Here is a 13185-nt window from a genome sequence, read left to right as displayed (position 1 = left end):
AACTCCTCCTTTTGTTACCGGTCCTATCTTCTGCAAAATATTCACCTCGCCTACACCGACTTTTTCCACGGTCGATGTACTCTTTCTCCAATGGATTGTTACTATCTTCATCCTCCTTATCCTTTTTCGCCTTAACGTCAATGTGCCTTCTGTACTTAGCCTCTCCCACAAATATCTCTTTTTTTTCCGCAATCGCATTCGGTTAATCTCTTTTGTTGCTTTCAAAGTCCCTCTTTTTGTTGTGTACCTTATAAAACCAAAAAAAGTGAATTCTTTCATATCTCTCCTTACGTGACAGGTATATGTCCTTTATCTGGCATGTCCACTTTAACAGATGAAATAATTCTATTTTCGACGCATCATCAGGTAGGTTATCCACAAAAATTGTAAAAGAGTCTTTTTCAATTGTCGATATTCTTCCCGATTCCAAATCCACGGATCTCGGATTTGGATTCTCTAAAATTTGAGTTTCAAAGTGTGATCTCTCACCATTTATTTTATAGGTGGGACCAAGAATAAATATGAAAGAGAAACTATTAAAGGATAGAAGATCATATTTTACTCTCTAAAGTAAAATTCAAATTTTAGAGGATTCAAATCTACGAATCTCTTACATGATATGTTTGCCTAACTCTAAACCATCTTGTATTTTCCCATCCATTCCTCTCTCCCACGATCTTTCATTGAGATTTTTTCTCTCTGGAAATTAACACAAAATCATTTATTAAGAGATAAAAACTTAACTAATTTTATATTTATTATTAGAATTTAACTAACATGTGACCTCATGATAAAGTTATAAATTAAATTTTTTTTTTAAAAATAATATAAAATTTAAATTTTAAATATATTTATTGTACATTTATAAAAATAAAATATTTAAACTTTTTATTACTAATAACTTTAATTTGTATCCTTAAGCAAAGGTTAGCTAAACTTTTAGTCTTTTATTATTATTATACACATTTAGTAATAATAATAAAGTAATAATAAAATAGTAGATTAAACGTTACATTAATATCTATTACAACACTAGTAAATCGTAAATGCTATATAAAGATCTTCATGTGGACCCTTCTCAAATAGTCAAATTTGTGTCCTAACTAACTAACTAATGAAACTGATCAACATTCAGTAAAAATTCCGTGCCAGTGGAACCTTCAAACGTGTTACGTGTCACATAGCGTGAGTTAAGCAAAGAGAAACCAAAGCGAGGAAATTGCATAGCTAGCCTTCCATGGTGGTTATTAGTACCAAGCAGATTGTAGTATCAATATCCCTGCATAAATAAATAAATAACAATAAGAATCTGTTTAAAATTCTATTTCTTTTGAATAAAATAAAATAAAATGAAAAATTAACATTCTGAAATTAAAATTTAGACTCATGCACTTACAGACTAATAAAATACATTCTGGCTCCTGCTTAACAAATCCTCCACCAGCAGATTTTATGCACCATGCATTAAGCCATTTTTCTTTAATCGACATAATTATTTCAATTAATAAATCAAGAATTACAATGCACAAAAATAGGACTAGTGTCACATGATGACACTTAAAAGAATAATTCAATATGGTTCTTTTATCATCTTAAATCAGAATTAGTTGGTCATATACGGTTATCAAATTTCTTAAACACACTAACGCAAGATGTACTTTAAGCAATTTCAAGTGAAAAAATAAAAATTTGTATAAAGAGATAATTTAAGCTTACATTAATTATTGTATGTATCCAACTATGAAGTTTTCTGTCTCGTTTATTTACAGTCTGTAAATGAAATCAACAAGGTGGTCAGCATCCAATTCATTATAAATCAATCCATTATTTCTGGAGAAAAAAAAAATACAGTAATAATTTTTAATATAAGAGTAATACTACACACAAAAGTTATTTTATACTTTTAAGTTTAACTAAGTTAAACAATAAAATTTAAAATAATGTTAGTGATAACTGATTTTTGTTATGTTATATCAATTTAGTTCAAATTTAATTAACAAAAAGATTTAAATGTATAGTATTATTCAGATGATAGATTATAATTCCTCTTACATGGTAGACAAAGAGACGATCCAGCTGAATCATAATTAACCATCAAAGCAGCTTTTAAAGAATAGCCTAAAAGATGCAAGAACCATATAAATTAATTAATTAATGAATAATCTGTATTATGAATCAATTATTTCAATAAAATAAAACAGATTAACAGCTTTAAACAATTTAAGCTCACTCACCAGAATAAACAAGATTGGAAGAAGGCCACTTATCCATTGTTTGATGCACAAAAGCTCCATCCATTTTCCCTGGCAAGTAATATACAGTAACATATCAACACATTTATGTTTAAATTTCATTACAATTTATACGCGACAAAAACACAGATCAAAAATCGTAGTTGATGATGATATGGAGAATATTGTAATTATATTAGAACAGAACAGGAAATCGTTTTTGGTTTCTGTTCTTTATTGGAAATTTCGCTGTTAATCGCGATCATCAAAGAAATAAAATTACGGTAAGTTGAGATCGAGGACAATCGCTGCAGCGGCGGCGCGTGACGACGGAAAATCGGAGAATCAACAAATCACTAATTGAATTCCACACAGGAGAAAGATAAAGTGCAGAGTGTGTGAAGGCGCGTATTTAGAAGTAGATCTGATTCGCATTCACACAACATGTGTTCCATTTTTGGAACACCTAATCAAAATGCTTTTGAAATTTGTATCTTATTCTTATCTTATTTCAATTTTAATGATAAGTTAAACATTAAAATTATTATTATTATTATTATCAATTTATCATTTTATTAATTTAGCAAGTGATGCGACTCGGCATTTGTCATTGTTCTACTGGATGGATGGTCCCAAAATCATGCATGAAATGTAAGTTTGAAGTTAAAGCATTTTGATTTGATTTGCTTTGCATGAAACGGTTTTGCTGAAAATTTAACTCATTTTTTTTCGCCAATAATTTCTCTACTCTAGATTTGATATAATGCCTGATGTTAGTTAGAAATAGAATCCAATTCAATATAAAATTATAAATAATTAAGATTTTGATTAGTTTTAGTTTTGATTAGTTCTAGTTTGAATTGGAAAAGATTGGATCCCAATTTTTTTAAATTGATTTGAATTTAAACACTTCGAAACACAAAATCATTTTAAACCGAGCAAAGATATATTTACCAAACAAAAAAAAAAGTTAAGAATCAATGAAAGATATTTAAATATCATATATAATCAGCTCGAAGTTGAGGGTTAGCCTCATTCTTTTCTTTTTGTTGTTTGAATTTTCCCTTGTGACTTATATGGCCGAAATTGATCGATGGTCGAACCTTCATCCTGATCTTCTGTATCAAATCACAGAGCATCTGTATTCCTACCATGATTACATTCGGCTTCGATTGGTTTGTAAGGAATGGAACTCTAAACTTTCGAGCATTCCAAATCATAAAAGAAACCCATGGCTGTTGTTACCTGGCACTACTCACGACTCTTCTTTGAGCCATATTCTTGAAAAGGAGCAGATCTACCATGTTATGTTCCCCGATTTTGATATTAATGACAACCTAATTCGTGGTTCTTGTCATGGATGGTTAATTACTGTTGTGATATCCGAGGGAGCAATACGAATGTTGAATCCTTTTACTAAGACTCACATCGATCTTCCTCCAGTTTCAACTTTTCCAGATGTGGTTCGTTATCACCCTGACTGGCACGGAGATGAATATGTTCTGGTGGATCTTTATAACGATGTGATCTATAATCTTGACGCCATTAGTTTTCATAAGTATGAGATTCAGAAGATTGTGATATCCTCCCCTCCTGACAATGACGACTTCATGGCAGTGGCTATATATAAAGAGTGCGGCAAGTTGGCCGTTTGTAAACTGAATGACAAGAGATGGACACATATTCCAACTGAACAGATGTCGACATTTTTTCAAGATGTCATATTTTTCCAAGACAAGATATACGCCTTAGACGATGATACAAGTCTGTATGAGTTTGATAAGAAGGTCATTATGGACGAACTAGGGAAGAAGCCCCGGCCTCAACTAGTACCGCTACTGACCTCCATTGGAGGAATGTGTGAAGCCCCGCCTCCTGCCAAATTGACCATGTACTATACTTGCAGCATGAACAAGTATGTGATTGGTTGTGTTGATGGCAGTTTGTTAATGATAGTTAAACATAATGATTGGACTATGGAAATGCTACACGTCTGCAATAAATTTGATGTGTTCAAGTTGAACAAGAATTCAAAAGAATGGTCAAGAATGCATAGTTTAGAAGATTATGCAGTAATGATTGGATATAATTCGTCTGTTCAGATGTTTCCTGGCAAATCCCCATATTGCAAGAGAAATCATATATACTACACAGACAACCAAGTGGTGTTGCACACTCTAGGCAAACCCAGCCTGCAAGATATGGGCATCTTAAACTTAGAAGATACAAACACCAACGAAATACTACCAAATGTGGAATGGGTGTGTCCTCCAACTTGGTTGTTACCCTAATGGAGGACTCCTTTATTTATTTACTTACTATTTACCACAGTTTTTTAGTGGTTTTTCTTGCGCTTTGTAAAAGTTATTTCTTAGTCTTCTACTTTACAGGAGTTAGTTAAAAGTAGTTAAAATAAAAAGTTTATATTTGTGTGTTTATTTATAAATTTATGTATTATTTTATTATAATTCAATTATTTCAGTTAAACTATGATTGAATTATCTTAAATTATTTGGTATAAAGTAATCTCAAACTTTAAATAGTTTTGAACCTGAAAAAAAATTGGATTTTAGATAGTCTTAAGCTGAAGCAAACTTAGAGATTTAGAGTTTAAATAAACTTAAAACTCAAATATGTCTAACTCATTCTTATTTTTTTCAACCATGATTTGCTTTATAACTATTAAACTCTTTCCAACATTGACGGTTGACTACTTTTGACTCCAATTATTAAATTTTTTTTCTGACTTTGACTCTTGAGATATTTTTTATTGTGATCGTGGAGATCTTTTGAACTCCGGCGATTAACACAATAATAATTTTTTAATAATCACCAAATAAAAAAAATAAGAAAAAAAAAATTCATACATAACTTAGATATCTTAATCTTTGATATTATAGAATCTTTCTTTATAGTGAAAACATATATATTTAGTAAAATCAAACATCAATAAACATATGATTAAAGAATTTCTATTACTATTATTATTTTTAAAATTTAAACACAAAATCATTTATTAAGAGATAAAAACTTAACTAATTTGATATTTATTATTAGGATTTAATTAACATGTACTCTTATGATTAAGTTATAAATTAAAAAAGTTTTTATAAAAAATAATATAAAATTTAAATTCTCAATGTATTTGGTGAGTATTTATTAAAATAAAGTATTTCAAACCTTTTATCACTAATAACCTTATTTTATATCTTAAGAGATAGGCCAGTTAAATCCTTATTATTATTACACGCATTTAATAATAATAATAATAATAATAATAATAATAGTAGATTAAAAGTTACAGATTTACATCTTCTAAAGTTTAAATTTCACTTTAAAGAATAAAGTGTGATCTTCTACTATTGAATAATTTCTCTTTCATATTTATTGTTGGTCCCACCTATAAAATTAATGGCGAGAGATCACACTTTACTCTTTAAAATAAAATTCAAACTTTAGAGGATTCAAATCCAAAAATTACATTAATATCTATTACTCCACTATTTATTAATATCCAAAACTTTAGAGGACTCCTTTATTTATTTACTTACTATCTATCACAGTTTTTTAGTGATTTTTCTTGCGCTTTATAAAAGTTATTTCTTAGTCTTCTTCTTTATAGGATTTAGCTAAAAGTAGTTAAAATAGAAAATTTAGGATTTTTTAATGTATTGAAAACTTAAAAAGTTTGTATAATTTATTTGGATTTCTTAAAGTGTGTATTTTCGTGTAGATTTAAAAAAGAAAATTAGAATTTTTTGGTTTTTATTCTTTAAATTTTTTTATAATAGAATACAATGCTTCTTTGCATCATAGAGGATACCTAGTTTATTTTTTAAATTTTTAACTATCATTTGGTTTTCTATAAATATTTTTTTATATAATAAAATATCAGTTTATCCACGGTCATCACCATCACCCAGCAAATTAGTAACCACTCGTATATAAAATTTGGGCCTTAAAAGTTAAAATTGATAAATAGTCAAATACTACTAGTCTACTACCATATAGATAGAAAAGTACCGAGAAACCTAACTTAAAGCTGGATAATAAACCGTCATACCTCAAAGTATCTAATTTATTAATCAAGAAATAACTGAAGGAACTTAAAATTAAAATTATTTCGAGTAGTTAGGTTTGGTTTAGTAAAATTTTTATTTTTTAAAATAATTTATTAAAATTATTTTTAAAAAAATATCATAAAATTCAATAATTATTAAATATTACATTAAAATTTGGCCAATAATAAAAAATGAGCGACAAAACCTCCTCGTTTAAGAATTGGCCTTTCCTTGAAAGGGCACCTAAGAAATTCTGAATACGGTGAAAATTTCACATGTGCGTGTCCCGGTTTCGGAAATTCTTTTATGAAAAGACACTTTTCTCCGCGAAGACCAAGATTCTCTCTTCAATCTTCATTGCACTTTTTCACCCGTTTCCACTGTCTAAAGTCTAAACCTTCTTCTCTTCCTTTCGCTTCTCTTCTAAGTTCTAACTTCTCTCTAGGCAACTCCCTTTCGATCCATGCGTTGTTTTTCCCCTCTCTATTTCTTCAAGAACTGTTGCAATTCAAAAGGCAAAGCTTTTCTTTTTATTGATCATTTTGTGATTGGACTTCAGGACAAAGGTAACTGTTTCTGTTATTAAAGAAAGGAGAAAGATGGACGCTATAAGGAAGCAAGCTAGCAAATTAAGGGAACAAGTTGCAAGGCAGCAACAGGTGATGCTTCCTTGTTCTCTTTCTCGTGGAACTTCTTTTGGTGTAGTTGCCAATTCGGGTTCTGCTTACTGGCTGTGTTCACTGTTTTAGGTTAATTTCTACTGTAGCATGTGATTACGAGTTTACCTTGAAAATTTTCAAGTTAGGTTTTGTGCAAAAGTTCATTTTTTTTTTAATAATGGAAACTGGAAAGCGTAGAATGACTAGACTCGCTGGTTGTCACTGTTGAATTTTGTTTCTGTCCTTGTTCGAGATCATGATTTTTTTTTTTTTTAACTTTTGCAGGCTATACTTAGACAACTAGGCCAAATCAGCAATGAACCGCTCATGACAGATGAATCCGAACTTGAATGTCATGAAAAACTTAGAAAGTTATACAATTCAACAAAGACTGCTAAGGTGTATTTTCATTTAAGATTAATTTCTATGCACTTGTGGTTTAATATGTCAACCAATCAAATTACAGGAAAGTGAGAAATCATGGTGGGTAGTTATGGTAATGTATAGTTGTTTATACTGATTTGGCACTTTCTTGCAATTTCATTCGTTGATATTGTATACTTACTTTACATTAATTCCTCCTTTTCATTCATCTAATGGCTGGAATTTAATGATTTAAGAATGCTTATTTGTCTGTGTGATGCTTGCAGCATTTTCAGCGGCATATTGTTCGTGGTATTGAAGGTTTGATCTCTGTTAGTTCCAAGCAAATGGAGATAGGTGAGTTTGCATTTTTTTGTTTGTCTCTGTTTAGTTAGTTTCTGCCTCAGGGATGATAATTGACATTGTGTTCTATGTATACTTCAGTGAGGAAGTTGGCTAAGGACTGCTGTAAGTATGGCACTGAGAATCAAGGGGGTGATTACCCTCTGGCAGGGCCTTCTCTTCAATTCGGTAACTCATACGAAACATTGGAAAATGAGAGAGAGACTTTGCTTGGGATCCTAGGTGATCAGGTAATCTTTTGGGAACTATTACTAAATTATCATTGTTGCAAGTTTTTGTCTTTTTTCTTCAATTATATCTCATATACTCATATTGATTCCTCAATTTTATGCAAAAACAAAGAAGAATAAGAAGAAAATGGAGATATCCAACAATTGCTTTCCCTTATCCCACCTTGCTCTCAAATTTTATGCTCCTAATCCTGCCTCAGGTTTATTTTGTAGATCTCTGAGCCACTGCGAGCACAAATAACTGGCGCTCCTTTGGAGGATGCACGCCACCTCACGCATCGCTATGACAAACTTCGTCAAGAAGTAGAAGCCCAGGTAATAATTTACTGCCACAGTGGCATGTATATGATGGTGTTCAATGCAAGGTATTTATCACAGTTGTCTTCTCATCAGGCTGCTGAAGTTTTGAGGCGTCGATCAAAGTTGAGGGATACTTCTGTGTCTGCAGAAAATTCCATGAGGCTTCAAACTGCAGAAACAAGGCTGAAAGAGCTTAAATCCGCCTTGACGGCACTTGGCAGGGAAGCAACCACTGCTATGTTGTCAGTTGAAGAACAACAGCAACAAGTAACCCTCCAGAGCCTTTGTACAATGGTAAGCTAAATTCTATGTGCAAGGCGTTTCTTGCTATCTGATTGTTGATTTGACTTTTATGTGCCTGAGTTATGCTGATCATCATGGCCTATTATAGTAAAAACGTATTGCTGGTATCAGCTGAATGGGATTTGAACATAAAGAAACTTTAGAATATCAGATTCTTGGTTACACAAGAGGATGTTTACGTTAGTACGTTTACTAAGTCGTTGATCATGTTATAAATTCCCCCTTAATTATTGACCAATTTCCTTCCCATACTTCTGTCTCTCTGTGTGTGAGTGAAGGTAAAGACTGCAAACTATCCATGGTCCATTCTTCCCTTAGTGTGTATACTTGACATGATAGTGAATTAGTGATCAATTGTGGTTTCTATCCCGCCGTGGGTTAAAACCTTTATGAGAATCTAAATTCATAATGGTAAAATTTCTCATCATATAATTAGTTTTTCTTATATGATGTAGATTGGTTACACTATTTTATAGTTGAGAAAAATTATTTTCATGTATTTTCCTATCCTAAGCCTTGTGTTTCCTTTCTCATTTGGTTTCCCATTTGGTAGGTTGATGCTGAGAGAGCCTATCATCGAAATGCCCTTGTTATTCTAGAGAAACTATATACTGAGGTTATCCCTTGTAGCCTGACTCTTCCTGTATCTATTCTACATGTTTGCCTCTGGAATGATATTGCAAACAATTTTAGTTTTACTTATCAAATTCATTGTATCGGGTGCTACTCAGATGATTGATGAGAGACATCCAAAAGAGTCTTCTTCATTTCCACCACCAAGAGTTGGGCATAGTCAACCTACGACTGAGAATGCTAATTCAAATGGCGTTGATCATAAACACAACAATCAAACAGGAACATTCTTTTTTGCTAAGGTATGTTGTGTAAAACAAACGAACAGATCTGGAATCTTTTGATTTACATAAAATTAAAGTCCTGTTATCTGATATAATTTCAAATTTGCAAGAACTGATGTGTAATTTTTAATTTTTGTTCATAGCTTAAAAGTAAATAATTTCTCTATTACTTTGTAGGTCATACATCCTTTTGATGCTCAAGCCGAGGGAGAATTGAGCCTATCAGTTGATGATTATGTTGTAGTTCGTCAGGTACTTCCTTAAGAACTTTTCAGCTATTTATCATGGACTTCTCTTCGTTCATAATTATGTGTCCTTGGCTGGGTCCTAAAAGCCATTTGTATTTCTTCTTGCAATTTAGAATCCAAGGGAGGAAGTAGTAGTGAAATTCAAATTAAATCATATTTCACTTGTATAAAAAATTCATCCAAACATAACATTTGGCTTGAACTCTATCTTGAATGGCAACAAAATGAATCATCTTTCACAGGTTGTTTCTTGTGATTTGGTTCCCATACCTTCCCCTACTCTCATAGCTTTTCACTGTTTTTTGTACATCGAAAACAGATAATTTTGATGTTGCCATCTTGATAGCATGTTATTGGCCACATCTTTACACCTTAACATATTATGCTTCTTTTGTATTATCACTTAGTTAATTTGCATTTTGCAACTACTACCACTGTTTGATTTATTAATAGAGATATAAGCTATATTCTTTATTCCCAACGAAATCAGCTTGTTACTGGTTTGACTTGTATTCTTACTCACCGTCCGCTGCATTTCTAGGTTGATCGGAATGGATGGTCTGAAGGAGAATGCAAGGGCAATGCTGGATGGTTTCCCTCTGCCTATGTACAGAGACAAGACATAATACCAGCCAGCAAGATAGCGGAAGTAGAATAACATCAAGTCAGTGCAACCTTTGGTCTTTTGATTAGGTGAGGCAAAAATTGTATATTTTTTTTTTTAATCACGGAATAGGTCTATTTGGAAAGCCATATAGCATGTGTTTGCAAGTATTTTTGGGTGATTTTGTAATTTGTGCAGTATGATGTATAAGTGGGCATATAAATTATGATAGGAAATAGCAATTTTAATATGTATATTGATGTATCTTTGGTATTTTCTTAGGGGTGGATAAATTTTAAATCACCTTGACCTTTTTCTATAGGATGAAAATATGGTTGTATTAAGAATCTTCAAATGTATCAATATGAAAAGAAGTAATTTGTATTTTTTAAATTGTTAGTTGCTTGATGGTGGACTTAGCAAAAACACACTATAGCTATTGTTTCTGTTTTTGTTACTGGGTCCCAATAATTTGAAATGTTGGTATTCGGTAGATCATATGAAAGCATAAATGAATGCTTAAAAAGGACTCTCAGATCATAAATTGAATTGAATAAACTGGATTGGATTCCATTGCATCAGATGTGTACAGCCATACAAAGTTGCATGCCAGCCTCGCAGCCTGTTTGCTACAAATTCCTTCCATTGCTTTATTAATCATTTCATTATGTTGTATCTTAAGAAAAAGGAAAGGCATCATAATTCCTCCCAGGCCCACGCTACTACTTTGTTATAGCTTAGGATTTGTCACCTGAACTTGCATTAAGCTTTTGTTGTCCTAAGCTGAGTTGTTGCATATATAACAAAATCAGAAAATGAATAAGTCATTGTGAAAATACCAAATTATCCTTTGAAATATTCTGTGTAGGTAGGGAGATTCATTTTGCCACTATATTGAGGTGTTCTTGGCCAATTCACATAACCTTTCTCCCGGTACAAAATCTACACTGCAATTAGAATTACATAGTCATGCAAAGGTGACTTGAAACAACAATTACTACTAGTTTGGCCATATATAGATAAAATGATTTCTTAATGTTACATCATTAATTATAAAGTCACTTGATAACTCTTAAAATTTTAAGCATATCAACAAGTGATGCTCTGAACAAAAGATTTAGATGCCCAAGACTTGTCTGGTCATAATAGATGTTATCCAAGGTAATTTCTCAATTTACTGCAACAATATGAAAAGACCTTGAAAATCATCCCAACGAAAATAAAATAGCTGTAATATAGACAATGTCTAATATGTATAAATTTGTATAGATGCAGCAACTATAGCCTTCATATAAGAACAAGTAGTCATTATGACCCTCGAATCCAAGAAACTAACATTCTTATAGTAATTAATAACAACTACTCTATTGGTAAGGAAAATTCTTGACATAAATGCCAAATGCAGTGATATCCTTTGCATTGTCTCCTAATCTGTATCACTGAGTTCATGATCAATGACATTAACATTCATCCTTGCAGATTCCTGTTTAGCCCACTCCACAATCTTCTCAGCCTCGCGGCTAATCTTCTGTTCCTCCTTCAATGCCTTCTTAAGAATCTTCTGCTGCCTCTTGCTCGAGAAGCTTCTCAAATCCGAAAGCAACTCATCATCCTTGTCCCAACCAAGAACACTCCAATCAACCTCCTTACTCTTCTTCCTCGAATCCTTCTTCGGAGAGCACCAGAAACACCCCGCTCTTCGAGGTGGCGAAGGAGAAGGTGAAGACGCCGAACCAGAATTCTTCACTTTCACTTTGTTCTTGTTACCCTTTTCCGCTGGTTTGAACATTGAAGACAATGAACTCTCTTCAGACCCATCGGAAGAACCAGAACCAGATGAAATGGAGCCAAGTTTGGATTTTGACTTCAACCCATTTCTCCCATACGAAGAATCCACCGAATCGGAAGGTGAAGAGACACACCCCTGTTGCAATTTGGGGTCCAACGCCATTTTCCCATTTGGCTTGTTCTTTCCTGAAGGCGAAGAAACGGGAGCCTTGGCGGATTGATGGAAGCTTCTAGAAGAATCGGATATGGGAAAGTTTTCATCTTTGGAATGGTCGGGCAGTGGGGTTGTTGGTTTTCCGGCAGCAGCGCGGTGGGTGGTGGCCGGAAAAGACTTGAGCTTGCGGAAGCGAGATTCGAGGTGGGAGGGGAGAATGGAAGAGTCAGTGAAGGAAGAACAGTTGATGGCGGAAATTTGGTCGAGAAGGCATGCGTCGTTTGCTTGTGATATGATGTCGTCGATGGCGGAATCGTCTGTGTCAGAGAGGTCAGAGAAGAAGCCCACCATTTTTGTTTGGGAGTGAAGAGTGAAGTGAGAATCGTCAGTGATTTTGTGGGTGAAAGTGGGAGCCTGATTTTGGGGGCGGTGGAGTCAGTGGGTGTCAACTGTCAACTCTGATGCCTGCAACGGCTAACTCTCAGCTTTTCAATCCAACGGATGAGATCCAATCTCGCATTCTCAAGGACCCACAACTTCTGGAATCCTATTCGCATGAACCTTTAGGAGGATAGGTATTAATTTTGTAAATAATTATTTAAAAAATAGATGTAATTATATGATTATATAAAATATTTTATATTATTAATATATTAAAATTAAACTTTTATTTTTATATAATTTTATTAATTTGATATATTTAATTAAATTATTATTAAATAATTTTTTATTATTTAACATATAAATGTTCACCCAACTTTAGGTCTTACAAAATTACAATATTCGCATATACTCTACACTTACACGGTCAGATTTAGAGTTTAGAATTCTAGCCAAATTTTGAATCTAGATACATCTATTAAAAGACATAGATCATTATCACTGGACTAAGATTTTTGAATTTTTATAATAATGAATTAATTTAATTAATATAATATTGGATATTTAGTTAATTGGCAATTTAATTACTAGATATATAAACATGAATATTCTGTTAACTAAATTGGTAATGCTATGATTAAAC

At 32.5% G+C, this 13185-nt stretch overlaps 3 protein-coding genes and 1 long non-coding RNA gene across 9 annotated transcripts; 2 read left to right on the top strand and 2 right to left on the bottom strand.

Annotated features, from left to right (window-relative positions):
- Positions 1 to 2052: 2052 nt before the first annotated feature.
- Positions 2053 to 2619, bottom strand: LOC112746842 (uncharacterized). Its single transcript, XR_003174645.3, has 3 exons — positions 2515 to 2619; positions 2235 to 2303; positions 2053 to 2118 (listed from the first exon to the last, which is right to left on the bottom strand). It is a non-coding gene; the product is annotated as an uncharacterized lncRNA (long non-coding RNA).
- Positions 2620 to 3307: 688 nt separating this feature from the next.
- On the top strand, positions 3308 to 4522 carry LOC112746962 (putative F-box protein At5g55150). The gene has a single exon (XM_025795063.1). The coding sequence runs from the start codon at positions 3308 to 3310 to the stop codon at positions 4520 to 4522; it is 1215 nt and encodes a 404-aa protein (XP_025650848.1).
- A 1967-nt stretch (positions 4523 to 6489) lies between these two features.
- LOC112747565 (SH3 domain-containing protein 1-like) lies at positions 6490 to 12837 on the top strand. 6 transcript variants are annotated; one of them, XR_011872689.1, is made up of 12 exons: positions 6490 to 6951; positions 7237 to 7350; positions 7602 to 7671; positions 7759 to 7907; positions 8121 to 8222; positions 8301 to 8501; positions 9064 to 9126; positions 9242 to 9385; positions 9545 to 9619; positions 10157 to 10308; positions 11088 to 11152; positions 11699 to 12837. XR_011872689.1 is itself a non-coding variant. In XM_072217487.1 (11 exons), exons 1-10 carry the CDS (start codon positions 6892 to 6894, stop codon positions 10271 to 10273), a joined length of 1095 nt encoding a protein of 364 aa, XP_072073588.1. In that variant the 5' UTR covers positions 6490 to 6891; the 3' UTR covers positions 10274 to 10308; positions 11699 to 12837. The 6 variants fall into 6 exon arrangements, 5 of the variants coding, with proteins under 5 accessions (XP_072073588.1, XP_072073590.1, XP_072073587.1 ...); XM_072217487.1 differs by lacking the exon at positions 11088 to 11152; XM_025795646.3 differs by lacking the exons at positions 11088 to 11152; positions 11699 to 12837 and having other exon boundaries at positions 6538 to 6737; positions 6852 to 6951; positions 10157 to 10612.
- Positions 11456 to 12512, bottom strand: LOC112747566 (uncharacterized). Its single transcript, XM_025795647.3, has one exon. It carries the CDS (start codon positions 12510 to 12512, stop codon positions 11646 to 11648), a length of 867 nt encoding a protein of 288 aa, XP_025651432.1. The 3' UTR covers positions 11456 to 11645.
- Positions 12838 to 13185: the final 348 nt, after the last annotated feature.

Source organism: Arachis hypogaea, chromosome 15 (genome assembly GCF_003086295.3).
Source record: "Arachis hypogaea cultivar Tifrunner chromosome 15, arahy.Tifrunner.gnm2.J5K5, whole genome shotgun sequence".
In the NCBI taxonomy this organism is placed as follows: Eukaryota; Viridiplantae; Streptophyta; class Magnoliopsida; order Fabales; family Fabaceae; genus Arachis; species Arachis hypogaea.
This window is presented reverse-complemented; position numbering and strand designations above follow the sequence as displayed.